This window comes from Cebus imitator, unplaced genomic scaffold (assembly GCF_001604975.1).
Source record: "Cebus imitator isolate Cc_AM_T3 unplaced genomic scaffold, Cebus_imitator-1.0 Scaffold189, whole genome shotgun sequence".
In the NCBI taxonomy this organism is placed as follows: domain Eukaryota; kingdom Metazoa; phylum Chordata; class Mammalia; order Primates; family Cebidae; genus Cebus; species Cebus imitator.
In genome coordinates, this window is record NW_016107504.1 from 3,512,764 (window position 1) to 3,536,516 (window position 23,753).

The following is a 23,753-nucleotide window of genomic DNA, read 5'->3' on the forward strand; positions in this document are numbered from 1 at the left end:
CACCATATTGTGTGAAAGGTTCACCGGAGATAGATGTGACAATATTTTAGCAGTAGGATTTGGCTTACTTTCTCATTAGAGGGCACATCTGAGTCCTCCATTAAGTTTCTGGACACTTATGTTGGGACTCCTGAGCCTAGGGTGTCATTTTAAAGGGGTGAAGGATGTTAGGCTAACCAGAGTCTTATATCCAATTCATGCAAAAGTGGGAGCAACTGAATATTTCTAAGTGATCTATCTATCTTGAACACTAGGAAGTTTCCCTAATGAAATATTTCTAGTATCAATTGTTGTAATGAACAAACGATCAGAAGTGAAGCATGTAGTGTGGCTTTTTTCGCATTAGAAAACAGTTAAGTTATGTTTAACATAGAGTAAAATTTACCTTTTAATGATACAATTCTGTGAATTTTGACAAATGAATACAGTTGTATGAACACCCCAGTCAAGATAGAGAATATTTTCATCATCCCCAAAGATTCCCCTATAGCTTGATTGTGGGATTTTTTTAAGAGCAGCTTTACTGAGATACAATTCATATACCATACAATTCACCGACTTAAAGTGTATAATTCAGTGGTTTTTGTATACTACATTTTTTTTAAATTGTGGTTAAAGATATACATATACAAGATATACCATTTTAAGCGTATTTAAGTGTGCACTTCAGTAGCATTAATTTCATTTGGAATGTTATGCAACCTCTGCTCCTATTTCCAACAGTTTTTTTTTTTTTTTTTTTTTTTTAATCACACCAAACAGCAGCTCTGTACACATTAAGCAATAACTTCCAATTCTTACCTCCCCCAGCCCCTGGTAACAACTGTTATACTTTTCTGTCTCTATAAATGTGCCTATTCTAGGAACCTATTATAAGTGGAATCATACAATATTTTTCGTTATTTGTCTGGCTTGTTTTACTTAGCAAAATGTTTTCAAGGTTGTAGCATGTATCAGAACTTTGTTCCTTTTTTAAGGCTGAGTAATATTACATTGTATGTATATACTACATTTTATTTATCCGTCAGTGGACATTTGGGTTGTTTCTACCTTTTGGCTATTGTGAATAATGCTGAAATGAATGTTGACATACAAGTATTTGTTTGAGTCCTTGTTTTCAGTTCTTTTGGGTATGTATATACCTAAGAGTGGAATTGCTGGGTCATATGATAATTCTATGTTTAGCTTTTTGAGGAACTGCCAAACTGTTTTCCACAGCAACTGGCCACTTTACATTCCCACCAGTAATGTACAAGTGTTCCAATTTCTACATATCCTCACCAGCACTTGTTATTTTCTATTTTACAAATTATAGCCATCCTAACAATATGAAGTAGTATATCATTGTGGTCTTGTTTTGCATTTTTCCTGACGACTAGTGATGTTGAACATTATTTCATGTGTTTATTAGCCATTTGTTTATCTTTTTTGGAGAAATGTTTGTTCAAGTTCTTTGCCCATTTTTTTTTTTAAAAAAACTGGGTTGTTTGTTTTTGTTGCTGAGTTGCAGGATTTCTTGATTGTAGGCTTTGATTAGAAATTTCAGTTGCTGATTAATATCACCCCTGGAGTTTGTATTCTCAGTTAGGGGTCTTCAGATGTTAACAGCAGTGTGTGGTAAATGTTTAAAGCTCTGATTTATGGCATTTGTCAATTTCCATGGTCAATTTCAAGCTACCAATCTGGCCCCTAACTAAGGTTACAAAGGAGTTGGGTAGAGATGTACACAATCAACTGTTTCTAGCCAGTGTCCTTGGGCTCCCAGCATGCAACCGAATGTTAACACCCTATGGTGTGGAATAAAACTAACACAGAGACATTTATCACAGTGTCTATACTGAAACTATTTAAATTAAATTAGACATAACTAAAAGTAAATGAAAATAATTTTCAATTACAACACATTGGCTTCTTCAATAAAAATAAGAATAGTTATTTGTTGAGCATGTCATATGATAGATGTGTTCTAAGTATTAATAGATATTATTAGTAAATAGAGAAGGAAATGTAGAATAAGTTAATAGGCTAGGACTAGAGCCCATGTGTCTGACCTCTGTACCACACTGTCTTCTATCCCATTAGTGGAATTTACTTACTGAGTGGTGACTACTGTAAACAGAGTAGACTACTTTCTTCTAACCCCAGGGATGCTTCTTTGTTACACTATACCCTCCAGCCTCTGTAAAACCTGTTTAAACTGGAATGGAAAACTAAAGCTGTGGTAGTACTACCCATCCACAAACTGTAAGGGGTTAAAAATATCCCTTTCCTGGTTGCAAAAAAGCATGCGTTGTAAGACAAATTTAAGCAAGTGAGAAATGTCAAAAATAGAAAGTGAAAGTCCCCCATAAACCCATCTGCTAGAGATAATCATTATTAACAACCAGCGCTTATTCTTTCAGAGCTTTTTCTTTGCACATTTTTAAAATAAAAATGAGTTGATTCCTTATAATCTGAAACTTTTTTCACTTGATAACTTAGTTAGGCTATTTTCCATGCCAGTGTGTATAGCTCTACTTCATTACTTTTAACAGCTACATAATATCCCTTGTGTGAAGGAAATGCAAGAGATTTTCAAGGCTATTTTGAAGAAGTGATGACAGGTGGCACATGGGACAAAAAGGTTGATAACTACTGTTGGATACCAACAATAGAGGGACCATACTTTCTCCCCCCAGAGGCTACCATTAACTTACTTACCTGAAATAAGATGAAAATCCATGAACACTGGGAACAGTTACAGGAAAACTCAAACTAAGCTTGTCGGGGATAATTGAGAGATAAGACTACATATCAACTACATATCAAATTCCTTCACATGTCTTTAGGGCTTTACAGCTCTGGTCTTTGAAACCCTATTTGGAATCTCTTTCTTAATCTCCAGTAGGCCCTGCTTTGTGTTTGGGAAACATTGTTTTCCAGGAAATAACAACCGTTTAATTTCTCTTCATCTGTTCCTTGAGAGATGGCTACCACCATGTTTTCTTGCTGTGACATCTGTCAGGTTTTTTGTTATTGTTGTTTGGTTTTGAGACAGTCTTGCTCTGTCACCCAGGCTGGAGTGCAGTGGTGCTATCATAGCTCACTGCAACCTTAAAGTCCTGGGCTGAAGCAATCCTCCCACCACAGCCTGCTGGATAGTTGGGGCTGCCACCATTCCTGGCTTTATTATTATTATTTTTAAACTTTTTTCTACAGATGGGGGTCTCAATATATTGCCCAGGCCATTCTCGAATTCCTGGGCTCACATGATCCTCTTGCCTTGGCCTCCCAAAGTGCTGGACTTACAGGCGTGAGCCGACATGCCTGGCCCGATAGGTCAATTTTCAGTGGTGGCCAGTTTCTTTGTTTTCTCCTCTGTCCTAGGTACTTGTCACTAGGAAAGTGCTTAATGAATCTATCAGGTGTGGCATTTATTATTGTTGCAACAGGGAATTGATGAGAGAAAAGAAGGTTATCTAGGGGATGAGTTAGCCGAGAAGTGGAAGAAGACAGCTGTTGTTAGGTTGCTGTCAAAATAGCTTGCTTTACTCTCTGGCATGTATCACTCCAGGGAATGAAATAATCCAAGAATGATAAGCTCTCAATTGCCATCTGTTGGTTTGTGATGCTGCTTGCCTTGTTCTAGTTAACATTGAACGCTGACCTCCCATGGCACTTGGAGAAACTTAGAGGAGGCTAAGATGATCACAGGGTGTAAAGCAAACTGACTGAATGCTTGCAGAGAGATGGGCTAAAGGCCAATGATATCAGTTTATCAGGATTTGTCTGCTTTATACTCTCTTCCCCTTCCCTCTTTACCCCAGGGAGCTGGCAGAATGGTGATTCCTCTGTAATATGACGTATTTAGATTCTTTTAGCAGTTTAAAGAAGTTAATTTAATGGGGGTGAAGGGGGCTAAGTTTTTAGGGTTGAGGTCAGGTAATATCCTTTGTAAGAAAGATTATGGGTATGTGAAGCTCATGAATGGACATGTCATTATCTTTCAAATTACATGCTAAAGATCAGGCTTATATCATATGTATTTTACTATGCCTTTTGGTCCATATCCCAGGCAAACCACTCTATGCCAGCTGTGCTAGCTGCCAGTGGCCATGAACTGTGCCAGAGACCCTGCTTCCCTGGCTTAGGTTGATTGGACTAAGAGTGGCCACCTGTCACCAAGACAGCCCATCTGTCACCTAGCAGGTAACATGGGCTTGATGAGCTGAGAGCTAGGTCTTTCATATTCCTCTCCTAGGAAATTAGAATTGGGAAGCTGAGAGTCTAAGGCATTTTGCAACTGTGAAAATAGCCAAAAGAAGATGGGGAGTGGAGCAGTCATGGCAGTCAATGTCCTAGCTAGTGTGGTGAAGGGACAGAAACCATGAACATACAGAGGGACCTTGCAAGGGAGGAAAAGAGATGCCCTGAGAGATGGAAGAACTGTTTCCTACAGACACCATGAAACCAGAACCACCTTCCAGTTCTCTTGAGGCCCAGCTTTATCCTACCCTAGGATTCGAATGGGATACCTGTATTCTTTCCACAAACCTCCCTTTTCTTGAGCCAGCTTGAATGAGGCTCTGTTTTCTCACAGTGGAAATTATCAGACCAGATCTAGGCCCCTACCTTTACAATAGACTTCTGGGTTGAGTCAACAACAGTTGGTTGACATTTAAGGTTAACATGAAGTGCTGACTATTCTAGGTATTACGGGGAACAGTGGAAAAACACAGATACCTGATTATTTCTCTCAAGCTCAGTGCTGACGTTATGGGCTTTGAATCCCTGTTCCTGGCAAACAGTGAGAATGAAAAGAGGCAGGGATCCTGACTGTTCATTTATCACTTCAGAGCTCTCAACCAACAGGGGTCCTTCTTTATCCTATTTAACCTCTCAGTAGAGTATTTGCCTTTTGCTTATTCCTCTTTCCAGTCAACTCTTGATTATTCATATAATAGAGGAAAGCATTAATGCGAATGATAGAAGACTGCCCCACCCTGACCTCTCTTCCCTGCCACAGCAGCATCCAGTCACAGAAATGGAAACAACTAGCAGGAGAGGTAAGGAGGCTGGAAAAAGTTGGGATGGGGCCAACCAAATTAACATTGTTTGTTCTCTTATTTGTATGCCTTCCTTTATGCTGCCTGTTTGAGTTTCTTATCCGGTGTCACTAGGAGATTGCTAGAACAGCAATGCCATTTGCTTGATTTAAGTCAAAATATGAGATCTTTTAAAAAGCTAAAATAGAGTTGGGGGCAGTTAACTAGGATGCCATTTTCCTCCCCCATCTATTGTACCCACTATTTATCGGTGCCACCTAGCTTTCTTGTTGGCTGAGTTTAAGGTTGGACCCCTAGCAACCATTCTTTGTTCAGGATTTGGTACTAAGCAAGCTAAAATATCCACAGTGGGATTTCTCAGGGTGTGGTTCCTGACCTGCTTGCATCAGAGTCACCATGTGTGCTTATTAAAAATGTGGATTCCTTCTACCTTGAATGTGTTGAAGGAAAAAATGCTAATTCCTGGGTCCTATCCTAGACCTGTTGAGTCCAGATATTGGGGTAGGGGACAGAATTAGCTCAGAAATATGAATTTTAACTCACCCACCTCCAGGTGGTATTTATGTGCGCTCAACTTTATAAAAGACTACTCTGTAAAATGGCCTGAGGGGATTTGGAGGGTAGCTCTGGGAAATTACCAACATTTCTCTTTCACTCACTATTTGTAGAGCAAGTGAGTGGCTGAGGAGAGGAAAGTGGGGCATTCAAGGTGTCAGAAGGTATTTTTCTAATTGTAGATAGTTAAAGGCTCTCTATTGAAAGGAAAGTGAAGAAAAATGGAGATGCCAGCCTGCTAAATTGGATGACACTTAACACGCAAATATTTGTTGAATTAATGCCTGAATAATTTAGAGTTGATTGGGCAGAGACACAGGAAGATTGTGTTTAGTTACAGAATTGACTCACGTCCGTGTTTCCTTCTAAAGAGACCACCTTCTCCGTTTCTGCATTGTCTTTCTTTAGAGTGAAAATAGCTAGTCATCCCAACATATTTAGGGTTTTGTGGTAATTTAAATATATAATAGGAACTGCATAATGTCATTCAGTGGTTGTGCCTATATATAACCCTACTAATCAAAATGAGGATATTGTGTTTATTTTAAGAATCTGGCTCTATAGTCTCTGGTCTGGTTATAGTGTTCAGTCTTTTTTCAAACACTGTCTCTATGGAGTAAAGCAGGGTCCTGTGTTTCATTGCTTTCCCGATATTCCCCAACAAGCGTTGAATGGATTTTGTTCCAAAAGTTTCTTTGGAAATCTATTTAGAATTCAGATTGCACTTTCCCAAGGACACAATTTTCTTCTTGTGGTTCAGGTTCCCAGACCAGCTAGCAAAAGCCTATTTAATGTGAAGTGGAGTAAAGTACAACCCTACAGCTCCTTACCAGAATGCCTAAAAGTATTTTTGATGGGTAAAGCCTCAGAGTTCAAACCCGTGATCCTAGGCATACATCCCAGCTTCATTCTCTGAGCAGCATCATAGGGATTTATTGTTGGAGGGAACAATTCAAACTTTTCTAGGCCTCCTAGGCTTTCTGTGATCTGACTTCTGCTCATCTCTCCAGTATCATTTCTTACCATGTTTCCTCTGGCACTCTATACTATCCAGGGCAAAAAGAACTGCTTCAAGTTCCCAGAACACATCTTTGTAACCTCTGGGCCATTTAAGGCTTTAGTTATGCTCTTCCTTCTGCCTGGAGCGTTCTTCTCCTGCCCACCCCTTCTCACCGGTATTTTGTGTTACAGCTCTCAAAACTCTGATCACAGTTTTTATTATAGAGTGATTTGTATGCTTTATGTCATTTATCTTCCTTCCTGCCAGACTGAATACTCCACAGAAGCAAAGACCATGTCTATGTTACTCACTGTAATGCCCCTAGCATTTAGTATAGTATCTGGCAAGTAGTAGGTTCTTAATAATGATATGGCCGGTGAATGAATGATCTTGTCCAGGGATTCCCACCCTCTTTTACAGATGTGGACTCTGAGATTTAGAGGGGCCAAGTTTTTGTCCAAGTCCATAGTTAGCAGCTGTTTTGGAATTAGAACTTAGGGCTTCTGACTCCCAGCCCATGGTATTTTCTTCCGTAAGTATACATTTCTATAAATAATCTCTGAATGCATTGGAATAACTTATCCTGGGGATTATTTGTGGCAGTCTCAAATAATTTGATCACGGTCACTACTGGTGATATATAGAGGGAAATAGGAGAGTGAAGTAATGCAGAACATACCTTCTGTAATTTAGATTTGGATCATTTTTGCTGGGCCTGGAGGAGGAGCTAAGGGAGTACAGCTTACCCATGGTGCTGCTTATGGAATTTAGACATAACAGATGGCTGTTCATTATTCTGGGATTCCACAGCTGTACAGAGTGTAGAACATAACTGACTGCTCCGTGGGTATTTCTTGATTATGCAATTTGCTAAAATCACTCTGCTAGTGTGTTAAAATACCATTTAGAGTTTTCTATACCATTTAGCATTTAATTGATAAGCTTGTGGTTTGATAAATGTTGTCGTTGTTGTTGTTAATATTAGTAGTAGTAGTAGTAGTTCTATGTAGTTCTTATAGAGATATAAGGACCTTTAGATCATTTGATTTGGAGCCCTGCCTCAGCTATTAATTGCATAGTACCTTGAATACCTGGTGCCTAATGTTATTTGCCTTTTCACTGTGGCTCTCGGGGGGTTTCTGCTGCTCAGAATAGAATGGAATCTTTCATAAGACTGGATTAAAGGGCATACAGCCTACTGCAGCAGTCTCTAACCTTTTTGGCAGCAGGGACAGGTTTTGTGAAAGATAACTTTTCCATGGACTGAGCCAGGGGGTGGGGGAGGATAGTTTCGGGATGAAACTGTTCCACTTCAGATCATCAGGCATTAGATTCTCATAAGGAGCATTCAACCTAGATCCAGAGCATGCAACCTTGACCTCTCTCATGTGCAGTTCACAATGGGATTTGTGCTCCTATGAGAATTTAATGCTGTCACTGATCTGACAGGAGGTGGAGCTGAAGCAGTGATGCTTACTCATCCATGATTCATCTCCTGTGCGGCATGGTTCCTAATAGAACATGGAATCGGTACCATTCTGTGGCTTTGGTCTTGGGGACCTCTGTCCTAATGGATCATCTTAGTAAAATTCAAAGGCATTCAACAGGAAGACCCATCTAATGACATGCAAGGAGGAAATATCTGTAGACCCCTGGAGAAGATGGAAAAGCAGTGGTTTTCCATGTGTAAACCTGGGACGGAGGGCTGGATTTTTGTGGTAGGTACATGACTGGGTGGAGAGGATGACATAGCTCAGTTCTCCACTTGGCTTTCAGTAGGACACACTTCAGGAGTCCCACATCAGAATGGCTATTTTCTCCCTGTGGTGAAGAAAACAGCTGGCAAGTGGCTAATTAAAACCATCATAAGCCCAAAAGCTAAACTCATAGGCCTTTGAGAGCCTTCCATTGGGTTGCCCAAAGTCCTTAGAGGCTGGTTGGTCAATATAATGAATAATAAAGGAAATTCATTGAACACCTTTAAGAAAAGGTAATGCATGTCTTCCTTCAAACCATCAACACTTTGCTCCATCACAGATTTGCTTGTGTGCCCCTTCTTAGTATATCACTCTCAATAAACTCTCCTTTGTCTTTCTGGGCTGAGGGAACCAAATGAGTATAGAGTGTCTCTCCTTGGAGTCACACATTTCTTTCCTCCTTGTGACTGCCAAACCACCAAACTCTGGGCCATTTGCATCTGTCTTAAATTCTCCTCATAATGTAGCAAAACGCTTTTTCATGCTAGGTATGATACGACCCTTCCTGGTGTGAACCAAATGTGGAAAGCACTGTAATTTGAGACAGCTTTCAGAAAAGAGCCTCTTCTGGTACAGAAAGGCCCTTTTTCCTTTCTTTTTTTGTTTCATTTATGCCTCATCACATTTTGTCCAATTTCAGCTCATCTCAGGCTGAATTTTCCTTTTGATGTCTGCTTTTTAGAATAGCCCTTGCTTGAGAAAAAAGAACCAAAGGCCAACTCTGTGGCTTTCAATTTGCAGCGTCCCCAGCGCTTTTATCCATCTCAGTGCTTCCCTGGTTGGGAACAAAACCCAGGCTCCAGGGTCAGAGCACATACAGAGGAAGAACCCATTTTGAAAATCCAAGCACATGAGGAATTCATGTTTCATTGTCATCCTGCTTTGCAATTGGGTCAGGTACATGTCGGGAGGAGAGAGTGGACTTGGAAGAAAAAAAAAAAAAAACTGGTTTGTAACCTCCACAAAAGCAGACATTTTCATTTCCCCCAGAAGTTCCATTTGGAAGAAAGCACGTTTTTAAGGGTTTAATTGCTAATTCAGTGTTGCTTTCAGCTGTTAGGGCATCTGTATCAAGGCACCTAGTTTGGGAGTTGGAACAGAAATTTGGTGTACTAACATTTGGGAACTTTCTCAGACAGGATGCCTTGGTTATCTAGTTTCTTTCCATTTTTCAGTACCTGCTTTCAGACCTATGCTTTTTCTCTTCTGCTTCCTTTGGTTTCAAATCACAGAAGACCTATCTCTTTGTGCTCCCAGCTTGTTGTTTTGGTTACAGGCTTTTTCGGCTTCCCTGCCTTTGAGGAGAATATACAACCTAAAGAAGTTTTCTTAAATGGTGACGAAGGGCCAGACATGGTGGCTCACACCTGTAATCTCAGCACTTTGGAAGGTCGAGGCGGGCGGATCATCTGAGGTTAGAAGTTCAAGACCAGCCTGGCCAACATGGGGAAATCCTGTCTACACAAATACAAAAATTAGCCAGGCATGATGGTGGGTGCCTGTAATCCCACCTACTCAGGAGGCTGAGGTGGAGGAATCGTTTGAACCCGGGAGGTGGAAGTTGCAGTTAGCCGAGATCGTGCCATTGCTCTCCAGCCTGGGTGACAAAGCAAGACTGCCTGTCCAATAATAATAATAATAAAATAAAATTAAAAAATAAACATGGTGACTAAGGTCCCTTTCTCTAAGGTTACTGGAGTATTAAGCAGTGGGTAGAACAGTGATTTGCAAACCTGGCTGTACGTTGAAATCAGCTGGGGCACTTTAAAATATTGATGTCCAGGCCCCAGGCCCAACCAGTTGAGTAGGGATCTTGAGGAGCAGGCCCCAGGAGTTTTTTTTTTTTTTTTCTTTTATGAAACAATAAACTGCCTACGTGAGTCTAATGTGCATTCAGGATTTAGAACCAGTGAGTTTTACAGCAAATTCAAACAGCTTGGTTCTGGGCTGTTTGAGCCAGGCGAGGGAAATAGAATCAACTTTTCTGTACCTTAGTTTTACCTGCCTAGAAGGGAGAAGCAAGCTTAAGAAGTTAAAGAGGCTCACTGTGACCCGGACCCCTGCCCCCTTCATTACTGTTACATACAAAAGAGAGGTAACTTCCTTTAAAAAAGAAAATCCAATTATACAGCTGGCTTGGCTTCTGGACTGTAACAGTGGCTTGATGCAGTCTCAGAGATTAAAGGAAATCTTTCCAGTTGCTTTAAGAAGGGTTATTTGTGTGGAGGAACAGCTGCTTCATTCCCCAGTATGGTTTGGACAGCGCTTTCTAGGTTTTCGAACCTGGCCCAACTTCCAGCCAACTCCATTCTCATGCCCCAGGTGATTAGCAGAGTTACCTAACTCTGCTACATATTTATATTTTAATAGTGTTTTTCTAACATAAAAGCAACACATGTTCATGATTAAAACCCAGAACATTATAGGAATATGACACATAGCCATTAAAAGTCCCGTAGAAGTCAGTCTCCCAGACATATCCACTGGAAGCATGTTTTTCCTTCTCATTTTTATCTCTGCATATGTTAAACATTTTATGTTTTTATCTAAAAATGGGATCATTCAACAATGTTTGTACTTTTTTTCTCCTTAATATCTTAGTCATCTTTCCATGTTAGTACATATAAATCAACCTCATTCTTAAGAACCCCTTATTCTTAGGATCTTAGTCACACAAGGGCACAATCCCCCCTTCCCTCCAAGATTTTACTTTCCTATGGAAACTCTTGGACTTTTTGTTTGTTTGTTTGGGCTTCAAATAGAGCAGATCCATTGTATCTGGTATATTTATGTTTTGTTGTTATTTAAAACTTCATACAATTTTAAAGAAATAGAATAGCATACATATATGATTCCCTCCAACCTCTGATCCCTACCTAATTCACTAGTTATTCTCCCCAGAAACAAACTGCTTTTACCAGATTCTTGGAAATCTTGAGAATTACTGAATGCATAAACAAGGCTTGAATGTTCTAAAATGGCTTTTGCTTAGGTAACCAAGTCTATCCATATTGTATAGAGACATCTTGTTTCATTTATTCATTCAGAAAGTACCTGATGAGCATCTTGTATGTTCCAGGCACTGTGTTAAGTTCTGGACCTACAATGAGGACCATCACACAGCTCCTGCTCTCCAGGAGCTTATGGTCAACAGGGAAGATCAGCATTTAATGAAAACATAGCTAAATATAAATGAGAAATGGTGATATGTATTGTGAAGGAAAAGAACAGCATTTACCTGCATCATTTTTTAAAACAGTAATTAATGGAGTCCCCTTTCCCAATTTTTTAATACAAAGGTGTGGATGGGAGATTTGCAGCAAAGACAGGGAAGCAAAGACATAACCCACAATCCTTACTCTTGCCAATAGCATTTGCCTTCTTTCCCACCAAAATTTTCCTCTGATAAAATGCCTTGCTGAGAGTTAGGGTAACTCACCAGCCAGCTTTATTACTGGTTGACAGGGTGCTGTAGAGGACCTTTGTTAGCTGGACCGTGAGCTTCTCGCCGACCGGAATTATGTCCTGCGTCACTGTGTGCTCAGAACCTCAGGAAGAATAAACTGATGCAGGCATAAGGAAATAGGTGTTTTTATAACATTCTCATTTTATGCCTTAGAAACACTGCAAGTGGTAGGTATTCTTATTCTGTTTTTAAACGTTGAGAAAACCGAGGCTTAAGGAGATGTAACAAATACTTTATTAAAAAAAATACACCTCTGCCCCACCCTCATAAAAACCCCAACTTTGGCTATAGTCATGGAGTTCATTGGTGGTGGAGCAGTGCAAACACTAGCTGTCCCATGTGGCTTTGACTCTGACACAACTGATTTCCTTCCTTCAGGGAAATGGATACCATCCATCCCTCCCCTGGGTTGGCCTAGGCTCTGTTACTTCAGAGTTTTCTTGACAAGTTTCAAGGTAAACAGGTCATCCTCTTCTAAATATTTTTCTGGGATTGAAGTCAAGGAGCAGCATGATCCTCTCTTAAATGGGTCAGAGGAAGAGGACTCCTGTGGCTCCCTGAAACGTCAAGCCTCTTCATGCTAACTACACCCTCTTCCCTTTTCTTCCAGCTTATGTCCTGGGCTGGGCTCTGGATGGGGAGCAGAGGTAGATGTGCGCATGTGTTCTGGAGGACTTTTATAGGTCTGATGGTATGTTAGCCACTGTGTGGAGTGGGGGCAGAGGGAACGCCAGAAAAGACAAATTATCTTATGGTGGAGACAAAAGGTAGTATTGGCAACAAACATGACCTCTGGAATCAGATAGTTCTGGGTTCCAGGCCTGACTCTTTGACTCACTTATTAGTTGTGTCACCTTAGGCAATTTATTTAACCTTTCTGTAGCTCAGTTTCCTCGTATGCAAACAGGAGGAAAATAATATGTCTTACGTAATAGGAGTGCTATGAAAAATACATGAACTAATACATGTAAGACGTTGACTGCAGTCAACGTAACCAGGTAACTTCTAAGCACTAAAATAAGGAATAACTACTGCTATTATTGTTACTGACAACAATATGAGACTAATAAATGATTAGTGTATAGTACCGACAAATACCAATGGAGTTCAAAAAAGGAATGCTTAGTTTGTGTAAGTTATCCAGGAAATCTCTAGAGGAGGCAGAGGAAGTGAAATATTCCAGGAAGAGCAAATACGAAAGTGGGAGGCCGAACTGAACTGGAGTGGGGAACAAAAAGAAACAAACCCAACGTCTGGTGCTCTTGAACTCAACCACCAGCTCACCTGTCATCACTACCAATATGTCCAGTCCTTTATGGCTCTCCATTTTGGAGTGTCCTGCATCATGGGTTGCAATTTTGAGTTGAGCGGCTCATTGGCCGGCTGCTCTGGCTGAACTTGAGGGTGTCTGTGCCTTGGTGGAGTTGACACGGGTCCTATATGTGCAACTTGGTTTATAGGTTTAAAGCCTAATTTTTATCAGCTTACCCAGGGCTGTTGGTTTCTAGTGGACTGAGCCACACTCCCCAACCTTACAAAATACTTCTTAATAAACCACCAGGCTGATAAGTCGATTGATGATGAGAGAGATACCTTTATAGACATGAGTATACTTGTGTGTTTCAGCCCTTTCTGATATCAAGGTACCTGAAGCCAAATTAAACAGGGCTTGTTCTATAACCTAAAGTCAGAATCTAATGGAGTTGAAAAGTCTCATGAACAAGACCATGTAGGCTTTGGTAGTCCATGGAAAACTGTCCCTTTTTGCATGTCTGTCATAGCTTTGTAGTGTGACCAGAATGTGTGTCCTGTTATGTCTCCACTGCTAGAGAAACATCAGTAACAATTTTTCTCTTTGGATATTCCTGTTTTCAATTCCATGCAGATGCTGTTTGTGTGCTGTGAACATGCTATTCTCTTGAGTTGCTTCTTTCTTGACAAGATTTTTAAATTGCCCTCTTTTCAACAACAATATAGTTAATGATTCTGTCATTGAGTGTTCTTGTGGACTTTGTTCTCAAACACTAGGAATATTTCCAAGCAGGGCCACCACGAATGGCTATGCACTGCACAACCCTAGGAGAGGGTGCCATTCACATAGACTATAATTGAATGGCGCCACTAGGGTTGTGCAGTGCACAACCTACACAACTGTACTCGGCGGCCCTGGCATAATGTTAATGTCTACTTTCTTCATCAGGGGTAGGATTTTGGGAGAAGCAGAGGGTACCAGTTTGGGACTGTCCTCAGGGACTTAATAAGGGTCCTGAAGTAGCAAACTGCTGCTGTGACCAGGAAAGGAATAAAGAATTAAAGTTATGGCTTTGGGAGGATTATCTTATGTTACTGACAGCCATCATATGGGAGAACTACTTACCTTCATTCTTTCAGTAAATAGTGTTTTGAGTGCCTACTATGTGAGGGTTGAAGAACAGGGAAGGGTTTGCATAGGAGGGAGCATTTGAACTGGGCTTTGAGGTAGAATATTAACATGTGAAGATGAGTCAGGAGGAGAGAATTTCACGGGGAAGGAATAGAAAGAGGAAAGACAGATAGGAAACCACAAGAGGTATATGGGTAATGGTGAATAATTCATCTAGGTTGGATAGAAAAGCATGTAAAAGGGAGTAGTGAGCAATGATGCTGGTTGGGGGTCCAGTCATGAGGCAGGAGGGGAGGGAGTTGAATGCCCAATTAAGGAGTTTGGAGTTTGGACTTTTATTTGCCAAGCAATAGGAGCTACCCAAAGTTTGCTTTTAAAACAGCTTTATTGGGTTATAATCGTGTACCATATACTTCACTCATTTAAAGTGTACAATTGAATTTTTTTTTAGTATATTCACATATACATGCAGCTACCACCACAGTCAGTTTTAGAACATTTTCATCACCCAAAAAATAACTCCATACCATTTAGCTCACCTCCCTCCCTACCTTTCCCCCACTCACCAGCCCTAAGCAGTGGTTAATCTATTTTCTGTTTCTATAGATTTATATCTGTTCTGGACATTTCACATAAATGGAGTCATTATAATATGTGGCCTTTTCCGCTGTCTTCTTTTACTTAGTATGTTTTTAAGATGCATATGTGTTTAGCATATATCAGTACTTCACTTATTTTTATGACCAATGAATATTCCATTGTTAAGGATGTGCTACATTATTTTGTATCCATTTGTCTGTTGGTAAGCATTTGTGTTGTTTCTGCCTTTTGAATTACAGATAATACTTTTATGAACATCTGTGTATAAGTTTTCAGGTGGATATAGGTTATTATTTCCCTTGGACATAGGTTTTCATTTCCCTCAGGTATAGGAGTGGAATTGCTGAGTCATACGATAACTCTATGTTTAACATCTCAGAGAGCTGCCAGACTGTTTTTCTAAAGTGGCAGCACTATTTTACATCCCTACCAACGGTATATAAGGGTTCCAATTTCCCAACATCCTCATGAACACTTGTGATTGCCTTTTTTATTTTAGCCATGCTAGTGGGTATGAAGTGTCATCTCATTGTGGATTTGGTTTGCATTTCCCTGATGACTAATTACATTGAACATCTTTTCATGTGTATGATAACTACCGGTATATTTTCTTTGGAGAGATATGTATTCAAGGTTATTTGTCTTTTTATTGTTGAGTTTTTTTTTCTACTTTGGGTATTTTTAATGTAAATATTTGAAGTTTACAACTTAATGATTATATATATGTAAATCACCACAGTCAAGATAACACATTCATTACCTCATAGAGTTATCATTTGTGTGTATGTGTGTGTGTGTGTGTGTGTGTATGCGCGCGCGCACGCGTGTATGTGTGTGTTGAAAATACTTAGGATGTTCTCACTCTGTTGCCAGACTGGAGTGCAGTGGTGCCACCAGGCTGGAGTGCGGTGGCGCGATCTCAGCTCACTGCAACCTCCATTTCCTGGATTCGGGTGATTCTTGTGCCTCAGCCTCCTGAGTAGCTGGGATTACAGGCACGCACCACCATATCCAGCTAATTTTTGTATTTTTAGTAGAGATGGGGTTTCACCACGTTAGCCAGGATGCTTTCGACCTCCTGACATCATGATCCACCCGCCTTGGCCTCACAAAGTGTTGGGAGTGTAGGCATCAGCCACCATGCCCAGCCAGATCTACTCTTGTAGCAAATTTTAAGTATACAGTATTTTTACCTATAGTCACCATGCTGTACATTAGGTTTCCAGGATTTATTCATCCTGGAAAATTAAAACTTTGTACCCTTTGACTAACATCTTACTTTCCCAGCACCAGCCGCAGCTAACTGTCATTTTACATTCAGCCTCTTTGAGTTTGACTAATTTACATTTCATATTTATGTGACATCATAAGATATTTTTCTTTCTGTGTCTGGCTCATTTTAATTAACATAATGTTCTTTGGGTCCTTCTGTGTTATTGCAAATGACAGGATGTCCTGCTTTTTAAAGGCTTAATAATATACCACATTTTCTTTATTCATTCATCCATCATTGAACATTTATCTTGTTTCTACATCTTGGCTATTGTGAATAATGGTGCAATGAATATAGGAATGCAGATATCTCTTTGAGATCTTGATTTCAACTCTTGGATAAGTATCCAGAAGTGGGATTCCTGTGTCATAGAGTAGATCTTTCTTTCTTTCTTTTTTTTTTTGATAATGGCTCTATCGATCTCCACCAACAGTTTTCTAGGGTTCTATTTTCTCCACACTCTTCCCAATATTGCCATCCTTTGCATTTTTTGTAATGGCCACTCTGGCAAGCATGAGGTGAGATCTCACCGTGGTTTTCATTTGCATATCCCCAGTGATTAGTGATGTTGAGTACCTTTTCATATACCTGTTGTCCATTTGTATGCCTTCTTTGGAAAAATGTATATTCAGATCCTTTGCCCATTTTAAAATTGGGTGATTTGTTTTTCTGCTACTGAGTTTGAGTTCTTTATGTATTTTAAATACTGACTTTAAATTTGTGGTTTGCAAATATTTGCTGTGTAGCTTTTTAGGTTGCTGTCATCCTAATTTTTTTTTTTTTGTACTTTTCTTGCGTATGCTTTTGATGTCATATTCAAAAAATCATTGCTGAGACCAATTTCAAAAAGTTTGTTCCTATGTTTTCTTCTAGGACTTTTATGGTTTCAGATGTTACATTTAAGTCTTTTCCCCATTTTGAGTTGATTTTTAAGTGTGGTGTAAGATAAGGGTCTAATTTCATTCTTTTGCATGTGGATATCCAGTTTCCTCAACATCATTTATTGAAGCAAGCATCTTTTCCCCATTGTGTGTTTTTGACCTTCAAAGGGTCTTTATTACTTTTCATCCTTTTTTTTCTTTTTCTCTTCTGATGAGGTAATTTAAAATAACTGTTCTTCAAATTTGCTGGTTCTTTCTTCTTGCTTAATAAGTCTCCTGTTTTTAGTTCAGTCATTGTATTCCTCAGCTGTGGAATTTCTGTTGGGCTCTTGTTTACAGTTCCTTTTTATTTAACTTTTCATTTTGATCATACATTGTTTTCCTGATTTCATTGAGTTGTCCATCTGTTACTCGTCTTTTTATTGTTGAGTCTTAAGAGGTATTTATTCTGGACACTAGACTCCTAGTAAATGTATGATTTGTAATTTTTTTTTCCCATTCTTGGGTTGTCCTTCCTTCCTTCCTTTCTTCTTTTCTTTCTTTTCTTCTTTCTTTTTTTTCCTTTCCTTTCTTTCCTTTTTCTTTCTGATGGTGTCTCACTCTGATGTCCAGGCTGGAGTGCAGTTGTGCAATCTCGGCTCACTGCAACCTCTGCCTCCCAGGTTTAACTGCTTCACCTACCTCAGCCTCCCAAGTATCTGGAATTACAGGCAGGCACCACAATGCCTGGCTATGTTTTTTATTTTTGTATTTTTAGTAGAGACTAAGTTTTGCCATGTTGTCCAGGCTGGTCTTGAACTCCTGACCTCAAGTGATCTGCCCGCCTCTGCCTCCCAAAGTGCTGGGATTACAGGCATGAGCCACCACGACCAGCCTGGGTTGTCTTTTCACTTTCTTAATAGTGTCATTTGAAGCATAAAATATTTTAATTTTGGTGAGGTATAGTATATTTATTTTTTCTTTTGTTGCTTGTGCTCTTGGTTACATCCTAGAGTCCATTACCAAACACTAGGTCATTACATTTATCCCTATGCTTTCTTTTACAAGTTTTATGGTTTTTGCTCTTACAGTTAGGTCTTTGATTTTGAGTGAATTTTTGTATATGAGTTATAAGATAGGGGCCCAACTTAATTCTTTTGCACTTGGATAACCAGTTGTCCCAGCATCATTTGTTGAAGAGACTATTCTTTCCACCACTGGATGATCTTGACACCTTTGTCAAAAATCAGGTCTGAGGATTTATTTTAGTACTCTCAATTCTATTCCATTGGTCTCTGTGTCTTTCGTTAGGTTAGTACCACACTATCTTTGTTACTGTTGCTTTGTCATAAGTTTTGAAATCAGGTTGTGTAAGTCCTCCATTTTTTCTTTTCAAGGTTTGTTTGGCTATTTGGGGTCCCTTGCATTTCCATATGAATTTTAAAATTAGCATGTCAGTTTCTACAAAAAAAAGTCAGCTGGTATTCTGATAAGTACTGTGATGAATCTGTCATTTAAAACTTTTAAGGAGGAGTATAACATGATCAGAATGCTATTTTAAGAACAGGAACCTGACAATACCGTATAAAATTAGAGCAAGCTTGTCCAGCCTATTGGCTGCACGCAGCCCAGGACAGCTTTGAATGCAGTCCAACACAAATACATAAACTTTCTTACAACATTATGAGACATTTTTTGCGATTTTTTAAGCTCATCAGCCATCATTAGTGTTAATGTATTTTATGTGTGGACCAAGACAATTCTTCTTCCAGTGTGGCCTAGGGAAGCCAAAAGATTGGACACCCCTGAATTAGAGTGATGAAGGAAAACCATTGAATATCTGGAGATCGGATAGAAAACTGCTGTGGTAGTGTCAGAAAATGATAGGGACCAAACTAGGAAAAAATAGTGAGGGTGGATTTCAGATATATTGACAAGGTTGGGCTGGGTGTGGTGGCTCATACTAGTAATCTTAGTGTTTTGGAGGCAGAGGTGGGAGGACAACTTGAAGCCAGGAGTTTGAGACTAATCTGGGTAAGAAAATGAGACCCCATGTGTACAAAAAAACAAACAAAAATAGCTAGGTGTGGTAGCACATGTATGTAGCCCTAACTACTCAGGAGGCCGAGGTGAGAGGATTGCTTGAGCCTAGGAGTTTGAGTCTGCAGTGAGCCATGACACACCAAGACCCTGTCTGGAAAAAAGAAAAAAAGAAAGAAAGAAAAAGAAAAGGTCTAAGTGACAAGACAGGACTTGGGGACTGAAAACATGTGGGGCTAAGAAAGGTGAGGGATAGGGGATAACTCTGAGGTGTGAAGAGAGGCTAATGGATTAGATTATAGTACCTTTTTAAACTTTGTATTATTTTGAAATGATTTTCAACTTACATAAGAGTTGTAAAGATATTACAGAGAATTCTTATATATCATTCACCCAGCTTTCCCTAATGTTAACATTTTACATAACTATGGTAAAATTATTAAAACTGAAAAATTAGCATTTGTATAATGCAATATGAGCTTAACTACAGTCTTTATTTTGGTTTTACCAGATTTTTCACAAATGTCCCTTTTCTGTTGTAGCATCTGTCCAGGATCCTTAACTTCATTTAGATATTATGTCTCTTTAGTTCTCTCTAATCTGTAGTAGTTCCTTAGTCTTTGCCTTTTACAACCTTGACTATTTTGGAGAGTGCTGTTCGGTTTACTCTGTAGAATGCTTCTGATTTGGGTTTATCTGATGTTTTTTCATGATTCCATTGAGATTATACAATTTGGGCATCCAATAAAGATGATGCTATCAATAGCTCATACTTATTTTATTCCCTACAGTGTGCCAGGCACTTGAACTAAGTGGCTCAAGTTTTTAAATTTTACAGTTATCCTATGAAATAATACTACTGTAATCCTCATTTGACAGATGAGGAAACAGAATCTAAAGGGTTAAGTATACTGTGTAGGCAGCTGGACAAGGGAAGCTGAGTTACATGTCAAAATTTGTTATTGCAAATATGGAATTAAAGCAAATGAAGTTAGATGAATTGAAAATTTAATATGAGTTGTTCCTGATGTGGCTCATAGTAGGGATGGATTTTCTATTGAAATCAGGATAGTTATAGCTATTATGTATTGAGTGCTAGCTATGTGCTAGACATTGTGCCAAGCACAGGCTTTTCTTGCTTTGTTTCATTTTCTCCTCTCCCAAACCTTGTGAGACATAGGTACTATTTTTATCCCTATTTTACAGATGAAAATTCCTCTAATCTCTTGCCCAAGGCCAGAGTGCTCATGAGTGGCAGAGCCACCATTTGGAGCCAAGTACATCTTAACTTTAAGGCCTGTACTCTTAACCACTTGGCAATGCTACTTGTCCTCCTTCCATCTTCTTAGTAGGGATGAATGTGCCAATGGGACTAGAAAACATGATATTTATGAGCTTGGATGTAGACACTGCTTGGTTGTAAACATTACCAAATACATGTTTGCAAGTCTCCATATTTTATATCTCAGTGGTTGGTCAGCCCCATTCTTTGGGTATATTTCAAGCAGGTTACAATCTGGTCTTTCAGGTGTGGGATTTTAAAGCTTAACTCTTAGTAGGCACTCTTATTTCCCTTTTATCTACATTCTTAAGGGAAACTTCCTTATAAGCTTCTAATACTGACAAAAATACTAAAATCTCAGGAATAGGTAAATCAAAGGAGATCATGAGATGACCTAGAATGGGCATTTAACTGTGGAGTGCAGGGAAGCTTTCTTGGAAAAAATAATGCTTAATTTTGCATTTGAAGGATAGATAAGAGCCACAAGAGGAAAGTTGGAAAAGCCATCTGGAAGAGTGAGTAGGATGAGCAAAGGCACAATTTCTTGATCTTGGAGATTTAAATTTAAAAAATAAAATTATGAAAATTTTAAGAAAACAATAGGTGATTCTTTCTATAATCCCACGGTTATAAAAGATTTTCAAAGTGCGATACCAAAGACAGAAACCATAAAGGGAATGACAAACATGTCTGATTACATAAAGATTTAAAAAACTTCTATACATAAAAAACTACTATAAACAGAGCTGCAAAAATAACAGCCTGGGAACAATATTTGCAATAAATTTCAAACAATCTGTATTAGCTGTCATTAATATGTAAATAGCTCTTTACAGCTCAGTAGAAAAGAACACACCAGTTGAAAAATAGTCAAAGTGCACAGATTGTCACATCTCAAAAGAAGAAATATGGGTAGCCAATACACCTGTTAGAATATAGTTTAACATTTCTGGTAATCTGAGGAATGCAAATTAAAATGATAAATTGTGTGTGTGTGTTTTGCCTTTTAAACACATGATAATTACCAAATGATAATGACCTGTTTACCAGATTGCAGTAGAAAACAGATTCTCATTTATTTCTAGAGGGAATAGCAATTCAAGTAATTTTCAAATAATTTTTCTGGATAGCAGTTTAGCATTATGGGTCAAAAGCCTTCAAATGGCTATTCCCTTTGAAGATCTAGACGCTCTTCTACCAATGTGGGCTAAGGAAACAGTAAAGGAACTGAAAATTTAGATGTGATTGCATGTGCAACCAGAGGATATTGGTTGAGTAAATTACTGCATATTCATGTAATTGAATAAAATGAAGCTATTGGAAAATGAGATCGTAGAAGTGTAGTAATTGACATGAATACATTCAGGGTATAGCTTGAGATAATGCATAAGGCTGCCACGCTGGAGAGGTAGGCAGAATCCAGAGCAAAGAAGGCCTTGTCTGCCATCCTAGGAAACTTCAGCTTTTTTGGTAGGTAGTGGCAAACCATGGAAGGATTTAAAATGACAGATCAGAGGGGCATTTTAGATAGATCCCTCTTGTAGTAGTGTGCCTGGAGGCAAGATCAATGAAGAAATTATTGCAGTGATCCTGAGATGAGGGCCTGAGGGTATGAACATCAGTGGATAGAGCCAGAGGATCGACTTTGGGCAGCCCAGTGAGTTAATCTTCCTTATGGTGGGTGACAGTCATAAGCACTTGGCCTCAGCAATCCCCAGATAGCTGTGTGCCATCATAGGAGGTAGTGACAGGAGAACTGGAGCTGGGGAAGATTGTGTGCTAGGCCAAACACCACTCTGCTGTACCTCTCTCACTCTCTGTTTCTCTTTCATTTAGTTTGCCCATATCCCTTCATTGATTACCCTGGCTAGCCTCTCATTTAGGATGGCCTGTGGTGACTGGCCCTCCTTCCCAGTTACATTTCTCATAGTACTAACGCTTGTTCCAGTGTACAAAAGCTATTTTTTTTAGGTGCTATGAAAATAGGAATTGTTGAATGTAACGCTGGGGTGCAGCAGAAGTGGATGGGAGGCTGAACAATGGTGGCAGTGTAGTAGAGGCTGATATGACTGGGGGAACAGGAATGGGAGGCAGGCCAGGTGATGGCTGAGAGGTTGGGTAGGGAAGGAGGGAACCTGGAACCAGAGAGGTTCAAAGGTAGAAGATGAACTGGTGTTAACAGCTGGTGCCTAGACTGGATGCTTAGGAAAGAGCTGAAGGTTAGTACAGAGATCTTTCCTGAGGAAGCTGTGAGAGTGTATGGTTTTGAATGGAACCTGTGGATTTTTCTGGAAGAAACATCCAACAAAGACTTCAGTTTTATAAGAATTGCAAGTGCTTCCGACAGACAGGTGGAAGCTATAATGAACCTGTCTTTGGGACTCCAAAACTCATCTATGTAAATGCAGTTTGCTGCCCACTTGAGTTTGTGTTTTGAGATGTCTCACACTGTAGAGAGTAGATCTTATGAGCTGGCTGTTGGCACAGGTGTGGGGCTGTTGAAGTGACTCCCTGTGTGCCATGTGGTCAAGGGCCAGGGCTAGAGTCTAAAGAAATGGAGCCCCATGAGTCCTGGTCTGTGTCAGGTGTGAAGTGGAAAGTGCATTGAACTGGGAGTTAGGGGACCTGGGTTCTTGTCAGAAAGCTTGTCAGAACCTTTTTCCCTCAGTTTCCTCATCTCAGAAATGGGATTTAATAACATGGTCCTGCCTGCCTCCCAGGCGATGGGAAAGTGGAAGTGCTCTGTAGCACTTCTCTGTATGCTACCTGCGCATGCCTTTTGTTTCAGGTGCTGAGCTGGGCAGATTTCAGCATGAATGCAAAGTGCCAAGTTGGTACTGGGGTATGCTCAGATACATGTTCATCTTTGTACCATCCTTGTTTGAACTTCTATGTCTCCTCTCTTCCTATGATATTTGCAGCCAAAGTGATAGTTTAGCTTTTCACCTGCTAGTCTAAAAAGCATGCCACCAAAGTTTCAGGCAGTTGGAAGCCAAGCAAAGAAGAAAGCAGGGATATTCAGGTCAAGGCTGGGGGCCCTTGCACCTCTGAATTAAAATGTTAGTTTTATGTGGCTCTGTTGGGTAATGTTGAATATGAATGTGATTCTAGCATGACAGGGTGAAGAGGTTCAGTATCATAAATCTGAGAAGTTGCTAAAGGTGGGCGTGAGTTTACTGGAAATGTAATATGAATAATGAGTAATCCCCAGATAACTGTGTACCATCATAGAAGGTGGAATGGAATGTAATAAGTAATCTTTCAATCAGATACATGTAGTCATGTCAAGTCAGCAGATTTGAAAAAGGACCCTAGAGGCCAGGCACAGTGACATACCTGTAATCCCAGCACTCTGGTAGGCTGAGGCAGGAGGAGGATTGCTTGGGGATAGGAGTTTGAGACCAGCCAGGGCAACATAGTGAGACCCTGTCTCCACAAAAATAAATAAATAAATAAATAAATAAATAAAATTAGTGTGGTGGTACACACCTG

General features: G+C 39.7%; 1 protein-coding gene across 14 annotated transcripts in view; it reads left to right on the top strand.

Annotated features, from left to right (window-relative positions):
• Positions 1-23,753, top strand: part of TMEM164 (transmembrane protein 164) — a 168,075-nt gene that overhangs the window by 39,029 nt on the left and 105,293 nt on the right. Inside the window, exon 1 of one of the 14 annotated variants that reach the window (XM_037744968.1) lies at positions 3,224-5,045. The exons of 12 other annotated variants lie outside the window; for them this stretch is intronic. In XM_037744968.1, the coding sequence (XP_037600896.1) occupies positions 4,956-5,045 (90 nt within the window). In that variant the 5' untranslated portion in view covers positions 3,224-4,955. Of the gene's footprint in view, positions 1-3,223; positions 5,046-16,010; positions 16,016-23,753 lie in introns of those variants that run through there. One more of the 14 variants, XM_037744971.1, reaches the window with a different exon arrangement.